We start from the raw sequence: 26,209 nt of genomic DNA, 5'->3' as shown, positions 1-26,209 counted from the left end.
CAGTCCTCTTCTGGCTGTGCCGGGTGGAGATTATAACAGAACGTGGCCAAGATGTTCAAATGTTCATAAATGACCAGCATGGTTGAATAATAGTAAGGCAGAACAGTTGAAACTGGAGCAGGAGCATGGCCAGGTGGACTGGGGACAGCAAGGAGTCCTCATGTCAGGTAGTCCTGGGACATGGTCCTAGGGCCCAGGCCAGTTGAAACTGGAGCAGCAGCATGGCCAGGTGGATTGGCCAAGGCGAGCACGTTAAATGTTCATTTCGTGTCTTGATAGCAGCAGACTTGATGCCAATTGCAATTATCTCCCATGTTGTATTTCACTAGAGGTGTCATGTTAGTCATGTACACGGAGCAGATTTACATAGGTGCACGACACATCAAGTGCGTTTTTCTACATCAACCTAATTTATGCTCTGACCTCCCTGTATTAAGGCTGTAATCTCACTAACTCAAGAGTCGGCACCTGCAGCTCAAATCGGTCTATTCGCCTGTTAGCTTTCCACATAGAGCGTTTGTCATATCATGTGTCTCTGCAATCGCTTCTAAGAAAGCTGCTAATAAAGTAATTTGATCTTAGTGGCTTCACACCGTTTCATTCACCTCAACATGCTTCTGATGTCATTGTGTTCTAGATGTCTGCTAGAGGGATTCGTAATTCAATGACTATTAGAAGCATCTCATAAAAGTGCGGGAAAGTATTATGCAAGCAAAGAGTAGCTACAATATGTCTTCTGAACTGATAGAAGAGCTCTTGTCCAAGGTGTCATTCACCCATTGCCTGGCTAAACAGTGGAGTAGATTTGAACACTGTTTTTTAGGAAGAATCCACAGGACATCAGACCTGGGTTCGAATACTATTCAAACAGTTTCAGAGTTTGCTTTAGCCTGCCCGGAGAGCCATGTGGCCTGGTTTGCACTTTTGCGCTGATTTTATCGGTTCCATTGTGCTAGGCAAGCTCGATAAAGCCCAGCTAAAGTATTCAAAATGATCTCATATAGCAATTTAAACACAGGTCTGTATTTAGGACAGTATTGCAATAAGTGCTCAGAAACAAACTTGAGATCTGCGTGTCAGAAGTTTCAGAAGCCAATCTATTGGGATGAGTAAAACCCATGCATATGTCATTTTATGGCTCAGACGTAACGTACTCTTCCCCATCCCAAGACAACTGGAAGTTGGGATCATGCCAGACAGAGATGTAAGCGAACTCTGGGTTGTTCAAACAATGGGGGACATTACTTCAGAGGCTGTGTTACTGATTAGACACAGATGCACAGAGCGGAGCCCCCTCTACCTGCTGATATAAGTAGCTGTGGGGGACGCAGTGCCATCTCTACATTTGTGTTGAGCTTCGCACAGCTGTCTCAGGCTCTTATTGCCCATCTTGGTGAAGGAGGAGAAACCGGACCGGTACAGACACAGACAACATGGCCTTCAGTGGAACGTGGCAGGTGTATGCGCAGGAGAACTACGAGGAGTTTCTCAGGGCCATCTGTGAGTTGCATTGCATGTATAGGGTTGTTTAGGGGTAAATCTGAAATGTATTTGCTTGATTCCTTGTGTCCTCTTTCTCAAAACTCATTGGAGGAGAGAAGATGAATGGTTCCTCCCCTCTGACCTTCTCATCCAATGAGTTTTGAGAAGGAGAGAGGATGTAAGGCATCAAGGAAATACAAGAGATTGAACTATAGATTCCCAACTATGACCCAAAATGAAAAGGTAAGCTAATGAGTCATCCTCCTGCCCGTCTATCAGCCCTCCCAGAAGATGTTATCAAGCTGGCCAAAGACATCAAGCCCATCACTGAGATCCAGCAGAACGGCAATGACTTTGTCATCACCTCCAAAACTCCTGGCAAGTCCGTCACCAACTCCTTCACCATCGGCAAAGAGGCCGATATCACCACCATGGATGGCAAAAAGCTCAAGGTAGGCAATCCACATTTACCTGTCTGTGTTGAATCTATACTTATGAAAGTATTGATTGATATATAATGTTAAATCGACAGGTTTGAACTGAAGTCCAATAGTCTTGTATCTGCAGTTAGTGTATGTCTTGTACACTCTTCCAAGTTTCTAAGCTTGTCTGTCTTCACTCGTTATTGCCACGCATTACTGATCACCTCTCTCATCTCTGGCCCCCACAGTGCACTGTCAGACTGGAGGGAGGAAAGCTGATGTGCAACACAGATAAATTCTCCAGCGTCCAGGAGCTCAAGGGTGGAGAGATGGTTGAGGTAATTTGACCTAATGTTGGTAGCACTGAAAAAAAACACACTACACATCTGTCAGTACAGCGTGTCAAAATATAAGCATATACAGTTGTGAAATATGGGGCACAGGTCAAACAAGCTGTCTATTTCTACCTTAGGTGGTTTTATTTGTATAATTGTGACCTGACCACAGTAACTAAACACTTTTCACTACCTTCCCCATTTCAGACGCTGACAGTGGACTCTACGTCACTCATCAGGAGGAGCAAAAAGTTGTGAACCTGGAATGGTAGCAGGCAGGGGGCGGTCCTTGGCTATTTAAATAAACTTGCTTGACATAAAACGTGTGGTTGATTATGTGTGCTGTGAACATGCTGCTGTGCATCATTTAATAAACAGTGAACACTGATTGAATAATATAAAAGTATTCAATATATATTTCACATGATTCAAAATACACAGTCTATCATTTCACAGTGCCCTTTCAAATACTGAATAGGTCTACAGTGTGATAATTCACACTCAAAACAGCAAAGTTGGGTACATCAACTCATTTCACATTGTAAAACAAACCACTGAATCGCTAATGCATAATTTACATTCAAGATGTACAACTAAAAGAACACCTCTATCTATGGATTTCACATGACTGGGAATACAGACATGCATCTGTTGGTCACAGACATGCATCTGTTGGTCACAGACATGCATCTGTTGGTCACAGACATGCATCTGTTGGTCACAGACATGCATCTGTTGGTCACAGACATGCATCTGTTGGTCACAGACATGCATCTGTTGGTCACAGACATGCATCTGTTGGTCACAGATATGCATCTGTTGGTCACAGATATGCATCTGTTGGATCAGAAAACTAGTCAGTATCTGGCGTGACTAGGGTTGCACATTTTGGGGAATATTCAGAGCTGGAAACTTTCTGTGGGAATTAACAGGAATATATGGGAATTAACGGAAATCTATGCAAATTAATATTAATATCATTTAAATGTAGATTTTTTTTGCATTGGATATATTTACCATATCAAATGGGGACAGAAACATAAACATTTTACCTTATCATATGTAGACAAATTAAAATTAATAAATACTTCCAATAGAAAAAACGAAATAAATGTAGTTACAAATTGAACTTTAATCAAATGAGTTGACTCTTCCCATGAGAGGATTTCACTGAACAACAAAAGAAAGGGAATATCAAATGACCCCCAATGATCCATCGCATCTCCCAAAAACATCGGAAGTTTACATAGACTTATGTCGGAGTCAATAAAACTTGTTTTTAAACCACTACACAAATTTCTAGTTAAAAAACTATTGTTTTGGCATGTCGGTTAGGACATCTACCATGTGCATGACACAAGTAATTTTCCCAACAATTGTTTAGAGACAGATTAGTTCACTGTATCACAATTCACGTGCCAAGTTTACACACTGTGCTTGTTAACAGCTTGGACAATTCCAGAAAATTATGTCATGGCTTTAGAGGCTTCTGATTGACATAATTTGAGTCAATTGGAGGTGTACTTGTGGATGTATTTCTAGGCCTATCTTCAAACTCAGTGCATCTTTGCTTGACATCATGGGGAAATCAAAAGAAATCAGCCAATACCTCAGAAAAAAATGTGTAGACCTCCACAAGTCTGGTTCATCCTTGGGAGCAATTTCCAAAAGCCTGAAGGTACCACATTCATCTGTACAAACAATAGTACGCAAGTATAAACACCATGGGACCACGCAGCAGTCATACCGCTCATGAAGGAGACGCGTTCTGTCTCCTAGAGATGAACATACTTGGTGCGAAAAGTGCAAATCAATCCCAGAACAACAGCAAAAGACCTTGTGAAGATGGTGGAGGAAACAGGTACAAACATATCTATATCCACGGTAAAAACCAGTCCTATAATTGACGGAACTTGAAGGCTGCTCAGCAAGGAAGAAGCCACTGTTCCAAAACCACCATAAAAAAGCCAGATGACTGTTTGCAACTGCACATGGGGACAAAGATCGTACTTTTTGGAGAAATGTCCTCTGGTCTGATGAAACAAAAATAGAACTGGTTGGCCATAATGATCATTGTTATGTTTGGAGGGAAAAGGGGGAGGCTTGCAAGCCGAAGACACCATCCCAACCGTGAAGGACGGGGGTGGCAGGGGGTGGCAGCATGTTGTGGAGATGCTTTGCTGCAGGAGGGACGGGTGCACTTCACAAAATAGATGGCATCATGAGTAAGGAAACTATGTGGATATATTGAAGCAACATCTCAAAACATCATTTAGGAAGTTAAAGTTTGTCCATTTGGAAGACCCATTTGCGACCAATGACCCCAAGCATACTTCCAAAGTTGTGGCAAAATGGCATAAGGACAACAAAGTCAAGGTATTGGAGTGGCCATCACAAAGCACTGACCTCAATCCTATAGAACATTTGTGAACTGAAAAAGTGTGTGTGAGCATGGAGGCCTACAAACCTGACTCAGTTACACCAGCTCTATCAGGAGGAATAGGCCAAATTTCACACAACTTATTGTGGGAAGCTTGTGGAAGGCTATCCAAAACATTTGACCCAAGTTAAACAATTTAAAGGCAACGCTACCAAATACTAATTGAGTGTATGTAAACTTCTGACCCACTGGGAATGTAATGAAATAAATAAAAGCTGAAATAAATCAATCATTCTCTATTATTCTGACAATTCACATTCTTAAAATAAAGTGGTGATCCTAACTGACCTAAGACAGTTAGTGTATGTCAAATTAATGAATAGATAAAGCATGTCTGGTTGGAGGGGTGTATGCTGGGTGAAGAACATTCAGAAATTTCTTCCAATACTCATTGCCTGTGAGCATCAGAGGTGAACCAGTTGCATACACAGCTCGAGCAAGACATTCATCAGCATTTCTCTGACTACATTCCTCCATTGAGTCAAAAAACTTATGATTCCAGAAAGACCATGAGCTGTTGCTATCAATAAGGTGTCTGATTAATAATGTTTACCTTGAATAGAAGTATAGAAACTTTTGTCAGAGGTTGCTTGTTGTGAGCGCTGAGGGAACTTTATGCACTTGGCCAGATGATTCTGCAACTTTGTTGCATTCTTCACATATAATTTGGCACAGTATTTGCAAATGCACATAACTTTTCCTTCTATGTTTGCTGCAGTGAAATGTCTCCACACATCAGATAGTGCCTGTGACATTTTCCTGTAAAGATGAGAGAAAAAAATGGTAAAAAAACAAATACAATTCCATGTACATATAAATAGTTATATAAATAATAGTTCTGAAGAAGAGGACCAAAGCGCAGCGTTGTACGTGTTCATGATTATTTATTCAAACTGAAACAAAATAACAAAACGGAACAAAACGAAACAGTTCTGTCTGGTTCAAACACAAAACAACTACCCACAAACCCAGGTGGGAACAAGGCTACCTAAGTATGACTCTCAATCAGAGACAACGACAGACAGCTGCCTCTGAGAACCACACCCGGCCAAACACAAAGGAATAGAAAACATAGAAATAAAGAAACTAGAATGCTCACCCTAGTCACACCCTGGCCTAACCACAATAGAGAATAAAAGCCTCTCTATGGCCACCCTCTCTTTGGCTCCCCCCACTTTGGTGGCGCTTCTGGTGTGGGGACCCTCGCCAATAACCCCGGACTGAGGACCATTGTAGCGGGCCCCAGACTGGGCACCCTCGACGCGGGCCCCGGACTGGAGGCCGTCTATGGAGGCTCCGGACTGGAGGCCGTCTCTGGAGGCTCCGGACTGGAGGCCGTCTCTGGAGGCTCCGGACTGGAGGCCGTCTCTGGACTGGAGGCCATCTCTGGAGGCTCCGGACTGGAGGCCGTCTCTGGAGGCTCCGGACTGGAGGCTGTCTCTGGACTGGAGGCTATCTCTGGAGGCGCCGGACTGGAGGCTGTCTCTGGAGGCCGTCTCTGAAGGCTCCGGACTGGAGGCCGTCTCTGGAGGCTCCGGACTGGAGGCCGTCTCTGGAGGCTCCGGACTGGAGGCCATCTCTGGACTGGAGGCCATCTCTGGAGGCTCCGGACTGGAGGCCATCTCTGGACTGGAGGCTGTCTCTGGAGGCTCCGGACTGGAGGCCATCTCTGGAAGCTCCGGACTGGAGGCCGTCTCTGGACTGGAGGCCATCTCTGGAGGCTCCGGACTGGAGACCGTCTCTGGAGGCTCCGGACTGGAGGCCGTCTCTGGAGGCTCCGGACTGGAGGCCGTCTCTGGAGGCCATCTCTGGACTGGAGGCCGTCTCTGGAGGCTCCGGACTGGAGGCCGTCTCTGGAGGCTCCGGACTGGAGGCCGTCTCTGGAGGCTCCGGACTGGAGGCTGTCTTTGGAGGCTCCGGACTGGAGGCTGTCTCTGGAGGCTCCGGACTGGAGGCCGTCTCTGGAGGCTCCTGACTGGAGGCCGTCTCTGGACTGGAGGCCGTCTCTGGAGGCTCCGGACTGGAGGCCGTCTCTGGAGGCTCCGGACTGGAGGCAGTCTCTGGACTGGAGGCCATCTCTGTAGGCTCCGGACTGGAGGCCGTCTCTGGAGGCTCCGGACTGGAGGCCATCGCTGGAGGCTTCGTGCCATGGATCATCACTGGAGGCTTCGTGCCATGGATCATCACCGGAGGCTCCGTGCCATGGAGCATCACTGGAGGCTTTGTGCCATGGAGCATCACTGGAGGCTTTGTGCCATGGAGCATCACTGGAGGCTTTGTGCCATGGAGCATCACTGGAGGCTTTGTGCCATGGAACATCACTGGAGGCTTCGTGCCACAGAGCATCACTGGAGGCTTCGTGCCATGGATCATCACGGGGGGCTTCTTGCCATGGATCATCACAGGAGGCTTCTTGCCATGGATCATCACAGGAGGCTTCTGGCCATGGATCATCACGGGAGGCTTCTTGCCATGGATCATCACTGGAGGCTTCTTGCCATGGATCATCACGGGAGGCTTCTTGCCATGGATCATCACGGGAGGCTTCTTGCCATGGATCATCACTGGAGGCTTCTTGCCATGGATCATCACTAGAGGCTTAGTGCCATGGATTATCACTGGAGAGACATATGGGCAGTCTGGTACGTGGAACTGCCATAGGGCTCACCAGGCTGGGGAGACATACAAGAGGATTAGTTCTGGGCGCAGGCTGATCTTTCCATTAAGCTGCTCCAGTGGGCTTGCTCCGGGAAGTACACCTGACGGTCCCACTGGGCACAGACGTCAATTCAACGTGTATTCCACGTTAGTTCAATGTTGAAGGTGTCTGAATACTTTACGAATGAACTGTACATAGTATCAGGCATAAGTACATGTGGCCATTGACTAATTTTATAAAATTACTGCAAAATAGAGTTGGTGATTGAAATAATCAAAACTGGGGTGTATTAATTACGTCTTTCAATGGAAACTTTTACCGTTTTAAGAACCAAAAGGATGCAAACAAAGCAAACAGAATGAAATGGGGATGGACCTCCCTAAATTTGTCCAATACAAACTCGTGTTGTCCTTGCTAAACGTCTTCCATTTGGAGTAAATGGTTTCTGCTGCAAAACGTTTTGCAACAGACAAAGTTATTTGCAACAGAATCAACGTAAGGAAAGTGGCCCTACATTGGTGTTCCGGTGCGGGGAGTGACACATCCAGGCTGCGATGCATGTGGTGATGGTCATCCCGTAACGCATCGGCGCCAGAGACACATATTCTCAAAACCTGTCTTTAAAGTGGACCTACCCGGCTGACCCAAGTGGTCTGGTCAAGGTTGTGGTCCTTGTTTCCCGGTTGATGGCGTTCCGAATTGACCCTCCAGCTAGACAAGAGACCTCAGGATGCGTATAGACAGGCAGCCCAATTCTGATATTTTTCTCACTAATAAAGGGGTGTCCAACTCATTCCATGGAGGGCCTAGTGTCTGCTGGTTTTTGTTTTCTTCCTTTCAATTAAGACCCGTAGCATTCACTTCCATCATCACCTCCACCCTACCTGACACCCTAGACCCACTCCAATTTGCTTACCACCCCAATAGGTCCACAGATGCACACTGCCCTAACCCATCTGGACAAGAGGAATACCTATGTAAGAATGCTGTTCATCGACAACAGCTCAACATTTAACACCATAGTTCCCTCCAAACTCGTCATTAAGCTCGAGACCCTGGGTCTCGACCATGCCCTGTGCAACTGGGTCCTGGACTTTCTGACGGGATACCCCCAGGTGGTGAGAGTAGGAAACAACATCTCCAACCCGCTTATCCTCAACACTGGTGCCCCACAAGGGTGCATTCTCAGCCCTCTCCTGTACTCCCTGTTCACCCATGACTGTCTGGCCATGCACGCCTCCAACTCAATCATCAAGTTTGCAGCCGACTTAACAGTGGTAGGCTTGAGTACCAACAACGACGAGATGGCCTACAGGGAGGAGGTGAGGGCGTACACATCACAGACAAACTGAAATGGTCCACCCACACAGACAGTGGGGTGAAGAACGCGCAACAGCGCCTCTTCAACCTCAGGAGGCTAAAGAAATGTGTCTTGTCACCAAAAACACTTGTCACTCACAAACTTTTACAGATGCACAATCGAGAGCATCCTGTCGGGATGTATTACCGCCTGGTACGGCAACCGTAAGGCTCTCCAGAGGGTAGAGAGGTCTGCACAACGCATCACCGGGGGCAAACTACCTGCCCTCCAGGACACCGACATCACCAGATGTCACAAGAAGGCCAAAAAGATGATCAAGGACAACAACCACCCGAGCCACTGCCTGTTCACCGCGTTATCATCCAGAAGGCGAGGTCAGTACATGTGCATCGGGGGTTGTTGGGACCGAGAGACTGAAAAACAGCTTCTATCTCAAGGCCATCAGACTGTTAAACAGCGATCACTAACATTGAGTGGCTGCTGCCAACATACTGACTCAAATCTCTAGCCACTTTTTAATAATAAAAAATTGGATGTAATAAATGTGTCACTAGTCACTTTAAACAATGCCACTTTATATATTGTTTATATAACCTACATTACTCATGTATATACTGTACTCTATACCATCTACTACATCTTGCCTATGCCGTTCGGCCATCGCTCATCCATATATTTATATGTACATATTCTTATTAATTCCTTTACACTTGTGTGTATAAGGTAGTTGTTGTGAAATTGTTAGATTACTTGTTAATTAAATATTACTGCATGGTCGGAACTAGAAGCACAAGCATTTAGCTAAACTCGCATTAACATCTGCTAACCATGTGTATGGGACCAATAAAATTTGACTTGATTTGATTTAGACAACCAGGTGAGGGAGTTCCTATCTAATAAGTGACCTTAATTCATCAATCAGGTACAGGAGGAGCGAAAACCCGCAGACACTTGGCCCTTTGTGGAATGAGTGTGGTGCACTAATTGATATTTTGACCAATCACATCAGATCTTTTTCAGAGCTGATCTGATTGGTTAAAAGACCAATTAGAGAAGAATAAAAAAATCAGAATTGGGCTAGATGTCTAAATGCAGCTTAAGGTGTGCTGAAGGCCAACAAACACTAACAGGAGAATACAAGTAAACCGAGCAATTGGCCAAATATTCTCAGCCTGGTATTGGACTGAAAAATAATATGTAGAATAAAAGGTGTAACTATTTAGTAGTTATAGAACTCAGTCTGTAGCATTTCATTTGCACAACATTGAAACCATGAAGGGCACCTAGTTCAACTGCACTGGGACAGACATGAGTTTTATTCTATGCAAAATCCCATATTATACAGTATATTATAGAATGAGCAGAGCTTTTGCCTACCCAAAATCATAAAAGTGCATAAATTATTTTGTTCCCCACTTTAGAAACCACACATTTTTAAACAAGTCATTCGAGTAAAACAGACCACTGAACCCTTTGAAACAATGTTTAAAATAAATGTACAAACATTTAGGGTGCACGCTTATAACAAAATTAAAAACCTTCCAAAGAAAGGAAGGGGTGGAGTATCCACAATCAAATACTTGACAGAACATGTACATGACTAAAAGAAAATCTGTATTCTGATTCAAATGAATGTGTGCACTCATTCAATTCAAGACGACAGACAATGAAGGGGAGATGAATGCTTACACATTTGAAATGACTACTTAGATGGGGCTTTTAAAGTCCAACTTTCACTAACAACCAAGGTAGTGAAAGATATCACATTTTCAAAACCCATCAGACAGTTGGGTTTCAGTACCACCTTTGAGTGACTTTGCATAGGCACACCTAACTGAAACAACCAGGCAAGTTGTGAAATAGTACTAATGAAATGAATGAAACTTGTGACATTTCCAAACCATTGATTTCCATATTTTTTTAATGGTTTGGTTTGAAGACACACACACACACATACACCATCACATGGACAGATAGGCTCGCTAGGCCTACACAAGACACTTCAGTATCATTGCATTCACACATTTTGTTTGTGCATGCCGCCACCTATTGTGCGGTAGTGTAGAATGTTACATATTGATACAAACAGAAAAATGCCAACCCTACAGTACCAGTCAAAAGTTGACACACCTACTCATTCAAGGGTTTTTCTTAATTTTGTACTATTTTCTACATTGTAGAATAATGACACATGAAATGACACATGAAATCATGTAGTAAACAAAAGTGTTAAACAAATCAAAATATATTTTGAGTTTCTTCAAAGTTGCCACCCTTTGCCTTGACGACAGCTTTGCACACTATCAGCATTCTCTCAACCAGCTTCACCTGGACTGCTTTTCCAACAGTCTTGAAGGAGTTCCCACGTATGCTGAGCACTTGTTGGCTGCTTTTCCTTAACTTTGCAGTCCAACTCATACGAAGGCATCTCAAGTGGGTTGAGGTCAGCTGATTGTGGAGGCCAGGTCATCTGATGCAGCACTCATCACCCTCCTTGGTCAAATATCACTTACACAACCTGAAGATGTGTTTTGAGTCATTGTTCTGTTGGAAAAACAAATGATAGTCCCACTAAGCACACACCAGATGGGATAGCGTATTGCTTCCAAATGCTGTGGTAGCCTTGCTGGTTAAGTGTGCTTTGTATTATAAATAAATCACTGACAATGTCACCAGCAACGCACCCCTATACCACCACCTCCATGCTTCACGGTGGGAACCACACATGCGGAGTTCATCCGTTCACCTACTCTGCGTCTCACAAAGAGATGGGTAATCTGCTTTTACCATCAGTTGTATTAGCCAACGTACAATCATTGGATAACAAAATGGACAAACTACGATCACGTGTATCCTACCAATGAGACATTAATAACTGTAATATCTTATGTTTCACCGAGTCGTGGCTGAACGACAACATGAATAACATACAGCTGGTGGGATTTACGCTGCATCGGCAAGATAGAACAGCCACCTCCGGTAAGACAAGGGGTGGCAGTCTGGGTATATTTGTAAACAACAGCTGGTGCACGAAATCTAATAGTAAGGAAGTCTCAAGGCTCGCCTGAGGTAGAGTATCTTATGATAAGCTGTAGACAACACTATTTACCAAATGTTTTTATCTATATTCTTCGTAGCTGTCTATTTACCACCAAACTCAAATCAAATCACAATTTATTTGTGACATGTGCCGAATACAACAAGTGTAGACCTTACCGTGAATGCTTACTTTAGAAGCCCTTAAAAACATCTTAAGGATCTGCCCCTCTTCTTAAAATGTTGGCTAAAATACCCAAATCTAACTGCCTGTAGCTCAGGCCTTGAAGCAAGGATATGAATATTCTTGGTACCATTTGAAAGGAAACACTTTGACGTTTGTGGAAATGTGGAAGGAATGTAGGAGAATATAACAGATAAAGATAAAGATAATACAAAGATGTACCATAATCTTTGAACTGCAACAGAAAGGCCATAATGTATTATTCCAGCCCAGGTGCAATTTGGATTTTGGGCACTAGATGGCAGCAGTATATGTGCAACGTTTTAGACTGAGCCAATGAACCATTGCATTTCTGTTCAAAATGTTGTATCAGTACTGCGCAAATGTGCCTAATTTGTTCATTAATAACTTTTCATGTTCATAAGTGTGCACTCTCCTCAAACAATAGCATGGTATTCTTTCACTGTAATAGCTACTGTAAATTGGATAGTGCAGATATCTTAAAACCTCCGCCAGCGGAAGTGCCCTCGACAACATTCCGCTGAAAAGGCAGCGTGTGAAATTCAAAAATATTTTTTCAAAATATGTAACTTTTATACATTCACAAGTGCAATACACCAAATGAAATAAACTTTTTGTTAATCTACCCATCGTGTCCGATTTCAAAAAGGCTTTACAGCGAAAGCACAACATATGATTATGTTAGGTCAGAGCCTAGTCACACAAACACACACAGACATTTTCCAGCCAATGAGAGGAGTCACAAAAAGCAGAAATAGAGAGAGAATTTATCACTAAGCCTTGATAATCTTCATCAGATGACACTCATAGGACTTCATGTTACACAATACATGTATGTTTTGTTCAATAAAGTGCTTATTTATATCCAAAAATCTCAGTTTACATTCGTCGCGTTACGTTCAGTAATGTTTGCTTCCAAAACATCCTGTGATTTTACAGAGAGCCACATCAATTTACAGAAATATTCATAATAAACTTTAATATAAGATACAAGTGTTATGCACAGAATTAGAAATATACTTCTCCTTAATGTGTCAGATTTTAAAAAACTTTACGGAAAAAGCAAACCATGCAATAATCTGAGTACGGCGCTCAGACAACAAATCAAGCCATACAGATATCCATCATGTTGGAGTCAACAGAAGTCAGAAATAGTGTTATAAATATTCACTTACCTTTGATCTTAATCAGAATGCACTCCCAGGAATCCCAGTTCCACAATAAATGTTTGATTTATTAGATAAAGTCCATAATTTATGTCCAAATACCTCCTTTTGTTAGCGCGTTCAGTTCACAAATCTAAACTCACGACGCGCCGGCAGGTCCAAGCGAAAGTTCAGAAGAAAAGTAATATTACAGTTCGTAAAACGATGTATATATATCCAATAACGTTCCAACCGGATCATATGTTTTCATCTGGAGCCAAATGGAACAGCGGTAGCACTCACAGAGAAATGCACCACAGGAAAATGGCATTCTGTCGGGACTATTTCTCCCACTCCTCTTTCTATTCTGGTTTAGAGACAGTTTGCACTGTTCTGTGAAGGGAGTTGTACACAGCGTTGTACGAGATCTTCAGTTTCTTGGTAATTTCTCACATGGAATAGCCTTCATTTCTATGAACAAGAATATACTGACAAGTTTCAGAAGAAAGTTATTTGTTTCTGGCCATTTTGCGCCTGTAATCGAACCCACAAACGATGATGCTTCAGATACTCAATTAGTCTAAAGAAGGCCAGTTTTACTGCTTCTTTTAATCAGCACTACAGTTTTCAGCTGTGCTAACATAATTGCAAAATAGTTTTCTAATGATCAATTAGCCTTTTAAAATGATAAACTTGGATTAGCTAACACAGCGTGCCATTGGAACACAGGAGTGATTGCTGGTTGCTGATAATGGGCCTCTACGCCTAATGTAGATATTTAATAAAAAATCTATTTCCAGCTACAAGTCATTTTCAACATTAACAATGTCTACACTGTATTTCTGATTAATTTGATGTTGTCTTAATGGACAAAAAATGTGCTTTTCTTTAAAAACAAGAATTTCTAAGTGGATGTGTGTGTGTTACGAGTGGAGAAAAATACTCATGGGAGGCAATCAAAAAGTGTCAAATTTAGTCAAGATGAACATTAATTTATTGAGGCTTATTTAATCTAATAGAAGTTTCGTAATCCTTAGGTTGTTATGAGTGTACTGTTGTGTGTTGCACGTGACATCCTGGCAACTTTGAGGAAAAAATACCATCTCGAAGTTTGAGGCTAGCATAGCATCTCACTCTCCATTGCATACAGGCAGTTGACATCAATATTTTTTTTATTCTTCAAATAACAAGGTGTATCCACCAATCCACATTTTGTTACGTTAGCCTTTTAGTGTTTAGCAAATGGTAGGCTTATCACATACAGTACCTATTTTTCAACATCCGGAAAAGACGCCTTTTCAAAGTCCTGGGAAAAAAAATATTTTAAACATGTGGAAAATACTTTTCATCCATTTGTTGGTCTCACTTAGAGCGACAGAACGGCAATCACCAGCCCTGCGAGTAACCAGTTATGTTCAGCACATTGGAATGAATACATCAGGGTGTATATCTCAAGCACACTGGTAAAACACTGGTGTTGCAGTAATGAACATTTACCAACAGATGGCAACAATGTGCCCTTGTACACACATAACAAGGACTGGTCAATTTTTTTATTTTTTTATTGCCTGTTGAAGTTGCATTATTTGGCTAATATTAGGTAGTGTCATATGAGTCATCCTGATCTTGCCAGCTTACATTCTGTTTGACTACACGGATATCAGTATAGCGAAACAGACCGTAAGCTCTCGCAAGATCAGAATGGTTTGTACAATGCTAAATAAAATGGTCTGGTGGCTTCAAGGAAATAAATTGTACTGTGTGTTAGAAATGCTAGGGTCGATTTCTAGTCCATCTGCACCTGCTGCATACCTCCCCAGGCCACTGGATACCAGGGGCCATCACTAGTTAACAGTCACAAAGACAAAAAGAACACATATTTCTACATTTTCTCTTCTTAAAATCTGATTTTAAACCTAACCCTAATCTTGTCCCTCAAAAGCATATTTTTGTTTTCATAAATTTTTACGATATAGCCAATTTAGACTTGTTTTGGCTGTTATCTAGTGGAAACCTATCACCTTTGTGCCAAAAAATATATATTGGATTTTTCCAGTAATTGTCTTCAAAGCTGATTCGTTCCATCACTCACAGCTGAAGATATGAACATTTTAATATTAATCCAATGTCTGCCATGCTTCTGGATGACGTGATGGCATTGTTGATGCTTGCGCTTGCTCCAGTGTGCACTGAGAAGGTGTTACTGACTCTGTAAAGCAGATTGCAGCTACCCCAAAACGGAGTATGCGAATGTGAGTAGATTACGTTGAAAACAACGTTCCAACATGGTCGACTGTCTCCTCAGTGCTCGAGACCCTTCCACACAACTTTCTAAAACTAGGCCTACACCAAACATGCAAAACTAAATTTTTATTTTTAAAAAACCTCCTGGATGTTTTTTATATAAATTATTTCAGCGGTGACCCTAGCTCTCGAGAACCCAAGGGTGCCCAAGGGGAATCTACAGTCGTGCCAGTCTTGGGTTCTCAGTTGATGGTATGGAGGACAACTGGATACGTGAACTATTGACGCTCTGTTTTAACATGTATAAACATTTGTCATTCTCCCTAGCAATATGGTTTTGGAAACTTCAGGAACTTAACTTTCATATGCAGTGTATTCGGAAAGTATTCAGACCCCTTGACTTTTTCACATTTTGTTACATTACAGCCTTATTCTAAAATGATTTAAATAGTTTTTTTTCCACTCATCAATCTACACACAATACCCCATAATGACAAAGCAAAAACAGGGTGAGTGGTCAGAACGCTCGGATCAATGTGTGCCTCAGAGTGAAATGCTCTAAATTTATTAATGGACAATCTGACTCTCAGTACTTTGAATTTACAAATGCCCAGAGCACACTCTGAGCGCCTCTGGCACTCCAGATTGAATTTACGAGGTTATGTGAGGTTTTATGTGTGTGTTGGAGGTGCGTCTTGGTCAGTTTAGCTCAGAAAATGCCGCACCCCTCAATGGCCCCCTAATCGTACATAATTAGCGGGCCGGCCGTGGTTACTCATCATTTAACATCTAAATAGCCCTTGCCCAAATTGCCAGATGGCCAGGCCACCCCTGGTGGGCAGGGCTAAAATAATGGTATCTGAGCCTGCGCGCTGGCCTCTGTTCGCGGATAGATGAGGCCACCTCGCTGCTTTTTGCTACAGCTAGAACAAGTCGTATAATTTACTGGTATTATATCAGAAATTTCAACCGTAACAACAATATTTTACAATGGCTAGGTACATGAGGCCCCCTAACCCATCACTCTTCATTAGAAACATCTCCGACGAATCCAGGTAGCTATGATTGAATCATTCGGACGTGCGAGGTAGTACGGTAGCTAGCTAACGCTAGCTAACGTATGCTAGCGAGCAACGTTAGCTAGGTGGCTAAACTGTGTTTACTGATTTTTAACTCATTTACAATGAGAACTTGTAGGTAAGTGTTGTCGGTTGCTAGTTGTTTTTAAGTTTGTATGATTGGAAACATTAACGTTAGTTGGATAGCTAAGCTGGTTGGTTACCTGAACGTTAACTCGCTAAGCTTTGTATCAAAGCTAACGTTAGCATGTCTGCTAGGCTGCACATGAGTTTGCACCAAATATAATGGTTTGCACAAAAACAGGAGAGTTGTTTGAACCAACTGTGAATAACTTAATTATGCTGGCCATCTTTATACCTGCCAGGTTGCCAGCAGTGGTGGAAAAAGTACCCAATTGTCATACTAGAGTAAAAGTCGAGATACCTTAATAGAAAATGGCTCACGTAAAAGTCACCCAGTATAATCCTACTTGATTTTAAAAGCATTTGGTTTTCAATATACTATTAAGTATCAAAGGTTAAAAAAAACATTTATATTAAGGAAACCAGAGGACGCGATGTTCTTGTTAATTAAATTGTATTTACTGATAGCAAGGGGCACACCAACTCTCAGGCATAATTTACAAACAAAGCATTTCTGTTTAGTGAGTCCACCAGATCCGATGCCGATGACCAGGGATTTTCTCTTTAGGTCTGCGAATTAGACCATTTTCCTGTCCCGATAAGCATTCAAAATGTAACGAGTACTTTTGGGTGTCAGGGAAAAAAAAGTGTGAATGTGAAAGTCGTCAAAAACACATGAAATTAAAGTACAGATGCCTCCAAAAAGTACTTAAGTGGTACTTTAAATTATTTTTACGTAAGTAACTGTGACTGTTTCTTGCCTTTTGCCAACTCTGGCTGAACCAGTACCTGGGCTTAACTGGCATGTATGACAACAAGTGACAGGAGTTGACATTTTTTTAAAACCTTTTATTTAACTAGGCAAGTCAGTTAAGAACGCATTCTTATTTTCAATGACGGCCTGGGAACAGTGGGTTAACTGCCTGTTCAGGAGCAGAACGACAGATTTGTACCTTGTCAGCTCGGGGGTTTGAACGTGCAACCTTCCGGTTACTAGTCCAACGCTCTAACCACTAGGCTACCCTGCCGCCCCGCAATGCATGAAATATCTCTTGTCCAATGTCACATTTTATACCTCCATTTCTATGGTAAGTATTAAGCCAATTTAGTTGAATCTGAAGGTTATTGACCACAGTTGCAGGTTTGAACTTTGAATCACACTGGTTTAATATTAGCCCAAAAAGGTTGTACTTCGCTGGCCATTAGATTAAATGTCCTGTCATTTCGCAACACTTTAGGCCAGAGGAACTACGCCGCGAATTTGGTCGTTATGGGCCTATTGTAGATGTCTACATTCCACTTGACTTCTCTACACGGCGACCAAGAGGATTTGCTTACATTCAATATCCTTTATACTCATGCAATGTATTAATGAACATGTCTTTCATTCGGTGCATTATTATTATTATTCACACGTGGGGTATTGACTGTCGCACGTCTGGAGTTTGTCTGCTGTTATTATATATTTACTGTATATTTGTCATAAAAAGTAGGCTATACTGGATTATGGGAGGGGAACATTGAATGTTGTTAAACGCAGTAAAAAATGTGTACAGACGTAAATCAACATCTCTCCTAACTAAAATTGCTTCTGTTACCCTAGAAATGTTAAAGACGTACAGTTCTGGAGAAACCCCAACAAAGAATGTAAAGACTGGTGTAGAGTAGTTTCAAGCCAAAGGGACCATAATGATTTCAGGCGACAGGAAATAGTGGGAGAAGAACACAAAGGGCAAAGTTAAAGCATGAAGATACAAGGAGGAGAAAAGAGGGCACGAAAGGCAGCTGTTTGACTACCAAAGAGAGGAAAATTAAAGGATGTATTGGGCGAAGACAAGCCGGAAATCTCAAGTTCTTCTGCCGAGCAGTTAAAGAGCATAAAGGTCAAGCTGAAGCTTAAAGGTAACAAGCTTAATGTTTTGTATCCTACCAAATAGAACCCTTGCTCTTCACCTCCAAATATTTTGCTCTGTGTGTTCTCTGTACAAAGGGGCAAGACGATTATAACTTTAATTGTAAGCAAGTTTGCTGAAATACGATTTCAATGTTGCATTTGTGTGGCCTTTGTTCTCTTTTCCTCCCGAAATTTGAACAGAAGTTTCAGCTTCATGTTTTTATTATTTTAGCTTACTATTATTCCATGTTGGCACACAATTGACTTACCAATTTGAAGCTTCCAGCCTCTTTACTGAATTTTAAAAATACTTTCGTAGTTGTATGTGTGCATACGTCTCCCCATTTCCACAAGTGAAAGTAAAGAGCCCTAACAGTCTGTAGCACATTCGAGGACGTGCGAGATGCAGAGGATGCCCTCCACAATCTGGACCACAAGTGGGTGTGTGGTCGACAGATCGAGATCCAGTTTGCACAGGGTGACCGAAAAAGTAAGAATGGGTTTTTATTTAGGTGCCCTGTATGACTGCACTATTTACTACCTACCAATCAATTCATTGTGAAAAATTAAGTTTCACCGTCAACAGTTTACCCAAGAATCTAAGTAGGAAAAGTCTAACTAGGCTTACAGCTTCACTTTTATTGGTAATATCTTGACTCGGGTCTCTGACTAGTGAAATCATTGCCAACCTGTATACCAAATTATTTTTAAAAACCCTTCTTGCTCAACTATCCTTGTGCCAAGTATTTCATTTTAATGACTTGTCCCTCCAGCCCCCAACCAGATGAAGACTAAGGAGAGCTCTCCCCGCAGAGGGTCCCGCAGCAGCTCCTTCTCCCGCTACGATGACTACGAACGCGGCGATGGCAGACGCAGACGCTCTCGCAGTCGCAGCTACGAAAGGCGCCGGTCGCGTAGCCCTTCCTGCGACCGCCGTCCTCGGAGGTCAGAGAGCCCTAGAGAGTGAGTTCCTCGGTGACACTGAAACTAAACCACTGTTTCGCTTGTCAAGTAATCCTCCTAATTGCAGACCGAAATTCCTTTGTATACAGACTGGTTCTTACTTTCACTTTTCTCTCTACAGCTCTCGATCATATGGCAGGCACAGGCGAAGCAGAAGCCATGAAAATGACAGGTAGATATATATATATACACGACTCATTATTCTGACTTGTCTAACACGACACAGTGCATGAGATTGCATTTATAATGCATAAGCCTATGTGGTTTCAAAACACTACACGGTTGTCAAGTCCGTGTATTCATTAGTTTGTTGACTGATTGTTCTGTTCATATGCCATCCTTTTTTCTACAGGTACAGAGGCCCTCCACGTGAACACCACAGGATGCACCACGCACCCCCGTCTCGTAACCGCTCTGCATCCCGCTCCCCCTCTCCTCCCAGATCCAGGCCCAAAGACGCAAAGTCTCAGTCCAAATCCCCCAGCCCCGTTAAGGACTTCCACCCCTCTTCTGGCTCCCAGAAACAGGCCTGTCGACGCTCCTACTCCAGATCTGTGTCCCGATCTCGCTCCAGATCCTAGGACCCCACCACCCTCAAACCCTGTTATTCTGTAGCTAAAGATATTTTTGTTCAACACTACAACATATGAATATGGTATCTAGGGAATGGTTGTTCCACACCCCACCGCTGTTCATTAGTTGAGTTATTATGATATCTCTGGGCTGATGCCATACAACAGGAGAGCTGGTTGTCCCTACAGATGGATAGTACTTTTTATGTTAGTTCAGTTTCATTCACCTCTGAAAAACATTGGCTGTTTTTAATTTACATTCATCAGTTTAATTCTATTAATTGAGAACCCGATGGATTTAAGTTCAGCACATAAGAATTGGTCAACTATGAAATGCAAAGGTACAGTTTTGGGCTCTTCTGGCTACAGAAGAGGTTGAGAGTACAAAAACCCATTTATAAGAAAAAAACAAGTTAAATCTGGAGTTTGCAGTGATATCTAGCCATCAAGTTAACTGCTATTATTTTTGTACGTTTGATGTTGCTAAAATCTCCTGCATTTTTTTTATTTGATATCAATTGTTATTTTGTGTTCAAATCGAGCAGCAGTGTTTTCTTTTTGTGGATTAAAAATGTTACGTTTTAACTTTTGTTAATCATCTGAGTTGTACAAAGATGTCGTTCTCTTGAAGGTACGAGACACCGGACAGTTTATGTACACCTATCCCTAACAAACTGTCCAGTGTCTCGTACCCCCCCCTAGAACAGCCAGGACCATTCTGCAAGGTGTCAGGTGTGTTCCACAGGGATGTTGGACCATGCTAGTGCAATGGTATCTCGCAGATTGGAGACAACACGCATACATTCATGCTGCGAACAGCCAGTTTGATCTCATTCCAAAGATGCTCTAAGTAAAATGAACTCGCTGTCATTTTTCCACTCAGTTGTCGGTGATTGTGTGCCCACTGGAGCTGCTTCTACTTGTTTTTAACTTATACGAGTGTAACCTGGTGTGGTTGTGTGCTGTAATAGCCCATTAGTGACAAGCATCAACAAGTTGTGCATTCTGAGATGCTGTTCTGCGTCGCTTAGGTTACTCGTTTTGTCCATCCTAAGCCACGGTTATGTTACTCACGGTTTGTAGGAGTGATCCATTTTCTTAGTGAGTGGGCCAGTGAGTATTGTTGGGTAGGTTTAATTCTTTCTATATCTGACTTCTTACCTGTAAAGTTTAAAAATGTACCCTATTGATAATATTTTTTTGTATGCTATACTACATGAACAAAAGTATGTGGCCTTCTGCTCGTCGAACATCTCATTCCAAAATCATGGTCATTAATATGGAGTTGGTCACCCCCCTCCTTGCTGCTAATACAGCCTCCACTCTTCAGAGAAGACTTTCCACTGGATTTTGGAGGATTGCTGCGGGGACTTCCGTTCAGCTATATGCATTAGTGATGTTGGGCGATTAGGCCTGGCTTGCAGTCGGCGTTCCAATTCATCTCAACTGTTTTTGGTGGGGTTGAAGCCAGGGCTCTGCAGGCCAGTCAAATTCTTCCACACCGATCTCGACAAACCATTTCTGTATGGATCTCGCTTTGTGCACGGGGCATTGTCATGCTGAAACAAGAAGGGGCCTTCCCCAAACTGTTGCCACAGAATCATCTAGAATGTCATTGTATGCTGTAGTTTTAATCTTTCCCTTCACTGGAGTTTAAGGGGGCCTAGCCGGAACCATTTATTCCTCCACCAAACCTTACAGTTGGCATTATGCATTCGGGCCGTTAGCATCTGGCATCCGACAAACCCAGATTTGTCCGTCAGACTGCCAGATGGTGAAGTGTGATTCATCACTCCAGAGAATGTGTTTCCACTGCTCCAGAGTCCAATGGTGGCGAGCTTTACACCACTTCAGCAGATACTTTGCATTGTGCATGGTGATCTTAGACTTGTGTGTGGCTGCTCGGCCATGGAAACCCATTTAATGATGCTCCCAACAAACAGTTCTTGTGCTGTGGTTGCTTCCAGAGATATTGGAACCGGGGACAGATTTTTCGTGCTTCAGCACACCTAGACGTTTCCACTTCACAATAACAGCACTTACAGTTGACCGGGACAGCTATAGCAGGGCAGAAATTTGATGAGTTGGAATCCTATGATGGTGCCACATTGAAAGTCACTGAGCTTTTCAGTAAGGCAAATCTACTGCCAATGTTTTTGTATGGAGATTGCATGGATGTGTACTAGATTTTTATACACCTGTTAACCACTGGTGTGGCTTAAATGGCCAAATCCACTCATTTGAAGGGGTGTCCACAATCTTCTCTATATATAGTGTATTTACTGAGAATATTGTTACTAGTGATGGGCACCATTATCAGTTGCATTTTTCTATTTATCGGTTTGCTTAAATACATGGCAAATTTGCAACTGAGCGAACATTAATATTTTCACTTCCACAGCTCTATGAAGTCCAGACAACTGCTTGTGGATTGCCTTTTGGTGCCAGGTGTGAATGTTCTAGCACACACCTACATAACCAGTTTAAATACAATGGGAAATCACATCCAGTTGATGGCCCATCAGCAGGCTGCTAAGAGAAAGTCTGAGGGTTTTGTGCCTGCAGGAACAGTCGTGTGCTTTTTTTGACATAATCGTGAAGAATAACCCGATTTTAAAAGGCCTTGCTGGTATCGATAAACAATATAAATATAATTCCAAATGATTAATGATGGTCCGGGCCCACCACTAATTGTTCGTCTGGGACGTCTAAAACACTATCCATGTTAAATTGTTACTGATTATTTAGGTCGAGGACAGACTGATCCGTGGAGAACGGACACCAAATTAGAATGGATGTTGGTTAATGCACGTGGGTGGGTGCTTAAATGAGTCCTATTTCACACATGTACACGTCTATATTAATACGCATGTGTAAATTGGAAATGTGTTTTTTGCATATTCCAACTCCCCCCGAAACACCCATGGAGTGTGATTTATAAAATACCCTATTTTCTAATTGGCCGTCGGCCCGTCAAAAGTACAACTCATTTGCATTTTTTGGGCTACGGAATGACTACCAGTGCTATTCTACACATTTTTCCATGAGACAGAGAAAATTTATTTTTAAAGCAAATCATCAGGTTTTATACAAATTTTGCAATGACATGCTTTTGGGGTCTTTCCCGCCTGCCACCGAAAATACTAACAATATGGGTCGTGCTCCCCCTGGTCAGTAATAAGGCCCTGACTACCACTGCTATACAGTCAACCACATTTCCATCCAGTTTGTATGCGTTTATAGTGTCATTGTAAATTTCTAAACGACTGGAGGCGTATTATTATTATTTATTTATTTAATAACTCCGATTGAAGTAAATTTGGAGTCATATGGTGTGTGGTCCTCCCATTATGACTTGGGAAAACCATCCAGTTTATTAGGCTACAGATGAAATAAATGATATACTTCACAGGATGGTGAAGGTTGTTGTTGCTTTCCAATAAGTATCGAGGGTCTTGTTCTGTGGACATGATCGGTACTTGACTGCCAGATAACATTATTCTCGCTCTCATCCATAAACTCAAGTAGACCAGGCAACTCCCGCTGTATCTGCAAACCCTGCCAAGCCCAGTGGAGGCACATTTGCTATTTAACGCAACAGTTTTTATGACAAAACTATCAGTTGAGTTGAAAATACAATGGGACACACATTGAACTTTAGATGTGTATTCGGTGCATGAAAATTGAAGTGAAAAGTATATTTTGTGCGCACTAGGTCATCACGCATCCTGTTTTCATTGATCATCCTTGAGCTGTTTCTACAAGTTGGAGTCCACCTGTGGTAAATTCAAGTTGATTAGACATGATTTGGAAAGCCACACACCTGTCTATATATGGTCCTACAGTTGACAGTGCATGTCAGAGCAAAAACCAAGCTATGAGGTCGAAGGAATTGTCCGTAGAGCTCCAAGACAACTTTGTGTCGAGTTGCGGACTGTGCAGTTGCTGTACCAGGCCGTGATACAGCCCGACAGGATGCTGTTGTACCTTCACCTCAAGTCTGTGTGGACCATTTCAGATTTGTCAGTGATGTGACAGGAACTTGGAAGCTTTTCACCTTCTCCACTGCACCCTCGATGTGAGCGTGTTCCCTCTGCTGTCCATGATCAGCTCCTGGCACCACTCTGCCAGGGACCCTCACTTCCTCCCTGTAGACTGTCTAGTCATCAGGCCTACCACTAGTGTCAGAGTTGCAGGGCCACGCAGTCATTGGTAAACAGGAAGTACGGGAGGGGGCTGAGCAGGCACCCCACTGGGGCCCGTGTTGAGGATCAGCGTATTGGGGGTGTTGTTGCATACTGTCACCACCTGGGGATAGCCCATCAGGAAGTCCAGGACCCAGTAGCACAGGGTGGGGTGCAGAACCAGGGCTTAATGATGAGCTTGGAGGGTACCATGACATTGAAGGATGAGCTGTAGTAAAAAAATACATTCTTACATAAGTGTTCCTCTTGTCCAGATGAATCCATTGGGGCGGTATGCAAATTGTAGTGGGTCTAGGGCAGTGGTTCTTAACCTGGGTTCGATCGAACCCCAGGGGTTCGGTGAGTCAGTCTCAGGGGTTCGGCGGAGGTCAAGACAAACATCCGATTCATATGATTCATGATGACACGCTCCGCTTGGCCATCATTGGCTGCAGGTGATCAAGATACATCGCTTGGCCCATCTGTGCTGCAGGGAATTTGGTGCGCTCAGTTTGTGACTGTCGTGATGGTACGTCTTGTGATTTCTTTCTTAATATTTTTATCCCTTCATACTTACTATGTCGAGCAAAAAAAGAAAGTGGTCGGATGAATATGTACAATATGGATTTACATGTATAACCGAACGTGATAGGAGTCAGTGTCCTAACTGCATGATTTGCAATGCCAAGTTGAGCAATTCTAGTCTAGCACCGGCAAAACTAAGAGAACACTTCCTTAAGCTGCATGGAGATGGAAAATACAAGAACACAACGCTCGCTGAATTCAAGGTGAAGAGAGCCAGATTCGATGAAAAGGCTACTCTGCCTGTTCTCGGCTTTGTACTCATCAACAAACCGCTCCTCACAGCATCGTACGAAGTTGCTTACCTGATCGCAAAGCAGGGCAAACCACACACCATTGGTGAAACACTCATAAAACCAGCTGTGTTGAAGATGGCGAATATCATGCTGGGAAAAGAGGCCGAAGTTAAGTTATCCCAAATTCCTCTTTCAAATGACACCATCAGCGACAGAATAGAGGACATGAGCAAAGACATCTTGGCTCAAGTAGTTGCGGATCTGATTTCAAGTCCGGCAAAATTCAGCCTTCAACTCGACGAGACCACAGAGGTTTCCAATCTAAGCCAGCTTGCTGTATTCGTGCACTATGTGAAAGACGACGTGATAAAGGAAGAATTTTTATTTTGTAAGCCTCTTACAACAACAACTAAGGCAGCCGATGTGAAGAAACTTGTGGATGACTTCTTCAAAGACAACAGTCTTTCGTGGGATATGGTTTCTGCAGTCTGGTTTTGGTGCGCTAGTGAAACCCGATGCACCACACATCATTGTTACGCATTGTATTCTGCACAGGCATGCGTTGGCAACAAAAACCTTGCCTCCAAAACTGGCAGAAGTATTAAAAATTGTAGCGGAATGCGTGAACTATATGCGAACTAGTGCTCTGCGGCATCGCATCTTCAGTGAGCTGTGTAAAGAAATGGGCTCTGAATTTGAGGTACTTCTGTACCATTCTAACGTTAGGTGGTTATCCCGGGGACAGGTGCTGAATCGTGTTTTTGCCGTGCGTGTGGAATTGGCCGTCTTTGCAAGAGCACCAACATTGTCATGCAGATTGCTTCAAAAATTCTGAGTTCATTCTCATTTTAGCGTACATGGCCGATATCTTCGCAGCTCTCAATCATCTCAATCAAAAGATGCAGGGCGGTGGAGTCAACATCATCGAAGCGGAGGAAAACCTGAAGGCTTTTCAAAAAAAGCTACCGTTATGGAAACGACGAACAGAGAACAATAACTTCGCAAACTTTCCCCTGCTGGACGACTGTGTAAGTACGATCGAAGATGTATCTGGAATCGGAGACATTTCTGTACCCGCTGAACTGAAGCAAGCAATTGCCACGCACTTAGAAGAGCTTGCAAAGTCTCTCGACGGATACTTCCCTACAAGAGAGTCATATCCAGCATGGGTGAGACAGCCGTTCACGTTTAGTGTTGAGACAGATGTCAATGATGAATACCTCGATGAAATCATTGAAATTCAGCAGAGTCATGTTCAACAGCAACTCTTCAGAACAACAACGCTTT

General features: G+C 42.8%; 2 protein-coding genes across 2 annotated transcripts; both read left to right on the top strand.

Annotated features, from left to right (window-relative positions):
• Positions 1-1,328: 1,328 nt before the first annotated feature.
• Positions 1,329-2,561, top strand: LOC123997203 (fatty acid-binding protein 10-A, liver basic-like). Its single transcript, XM_046301354.1, has 4 exons — positions 1,329-1,500; positions 1,762-1,934; positions 2,153-2,242; positions 2,447-2,561. The coding sequence occupies exons 1-4, from the start codon at positions 1,434-1,436 to the stop codon at positions 2,495-2,497; spliced, it is 381 nt and encodes a 126-aa protein (XP_046157310.1). The 5' UTR covers positions 1,329-1,433; the 3' UTR covers positions 2,498-2,561.
• A 13,590-nt stretch (positions 2,562-16,151) lies between these two features.
• On the top strand, positions 16,152-20,505 carry LOC123997611 (serine/arginine-rich splicing factor 10-like). The gene is made up of 6 exons (XM_046302016.1): positions 16,152-16,344; positions 17,730-17,834; positions 18,772-18,875; positions 19,159-19,348; positions 19,470-19,520; positions 19,701-20,505. Exons 1-6 carry the CDS (start codon positions 16,280-16,282, stop codon positions 19,927-19,929), a joined length of 744 nt encoding a protein of 247 aa, XP_046157972.1. The 5' UTR covers positions 16,152-16,279; the 3' UTR covers positions 19,930-20,505.
• Positions 20,506-26,209: the final 5,704 nt, after the last annotated feature.

Source organism: Oncorhynchus gorbuscha, linkage group LG15 (genome assembly GCF_021184085.1).
Source record: "Oncorhynchus gorbuscha isolate QuinsamMale2020 ecotype Even-year linkage group LG15, OgorEven_v1.0, whole genome shotgun sequence".
Classification (NCBI taxonomy): Eukaryota; Metazoa; Chordata; class Actinopteri; order Salmoniformes; family Salmonidae; genus Oncorhynchus; species Oncorhynchus gorbuscha.
The sequence above is the reverse complement of the archived record's forward strand: the minus strand, read 5'-3'. Positions and strand labels throughout refer to the sequence as shown.

Coding starts and splice junctions, on each gene's coding strand:
- LOC123997203 (XM_046301354.1), top strand. CDS start 1,434: ATGGCCTTCAGTGGAACGTGGCAGGTGTATGCGCAGGAGAACTACGAG. Junction 1,935..2,152: donor TGGATGGCAAAAAGCTCAAG/GTAGGCAATCCA, acceptor TGGCCCCCACAG/TGCACTGTCAGACTGGAGGG. Junction 2,243..2,446: donor AGGGTGGAGAGATGGTTGAG/GTAATTTGACCT, acceptor TCCCCATTTCAG/ACGCTGACAGTGGACTCTAC.
- LOC123997611 (XM_046302016.1), top strand. CDS start 16,280: ATGGCTAGGTACATGAGGCCCCCTAACCCATCACTCTTCATTAGAAAC. Junction 16,345..17,729: donor AACATCTCCGACGAATCCAG/GTAGCTATGATT, acceptor GCAACACTTTAG/GCCAGAGGAACTACGCCGCG. Junction 18,876..19,158: donor TGCACAGGGTGACCGAAAAA/GTAAGAATGGGT, acceptor TTGTCCCTCCAG/CCCCCAACCAGATGAAGACT.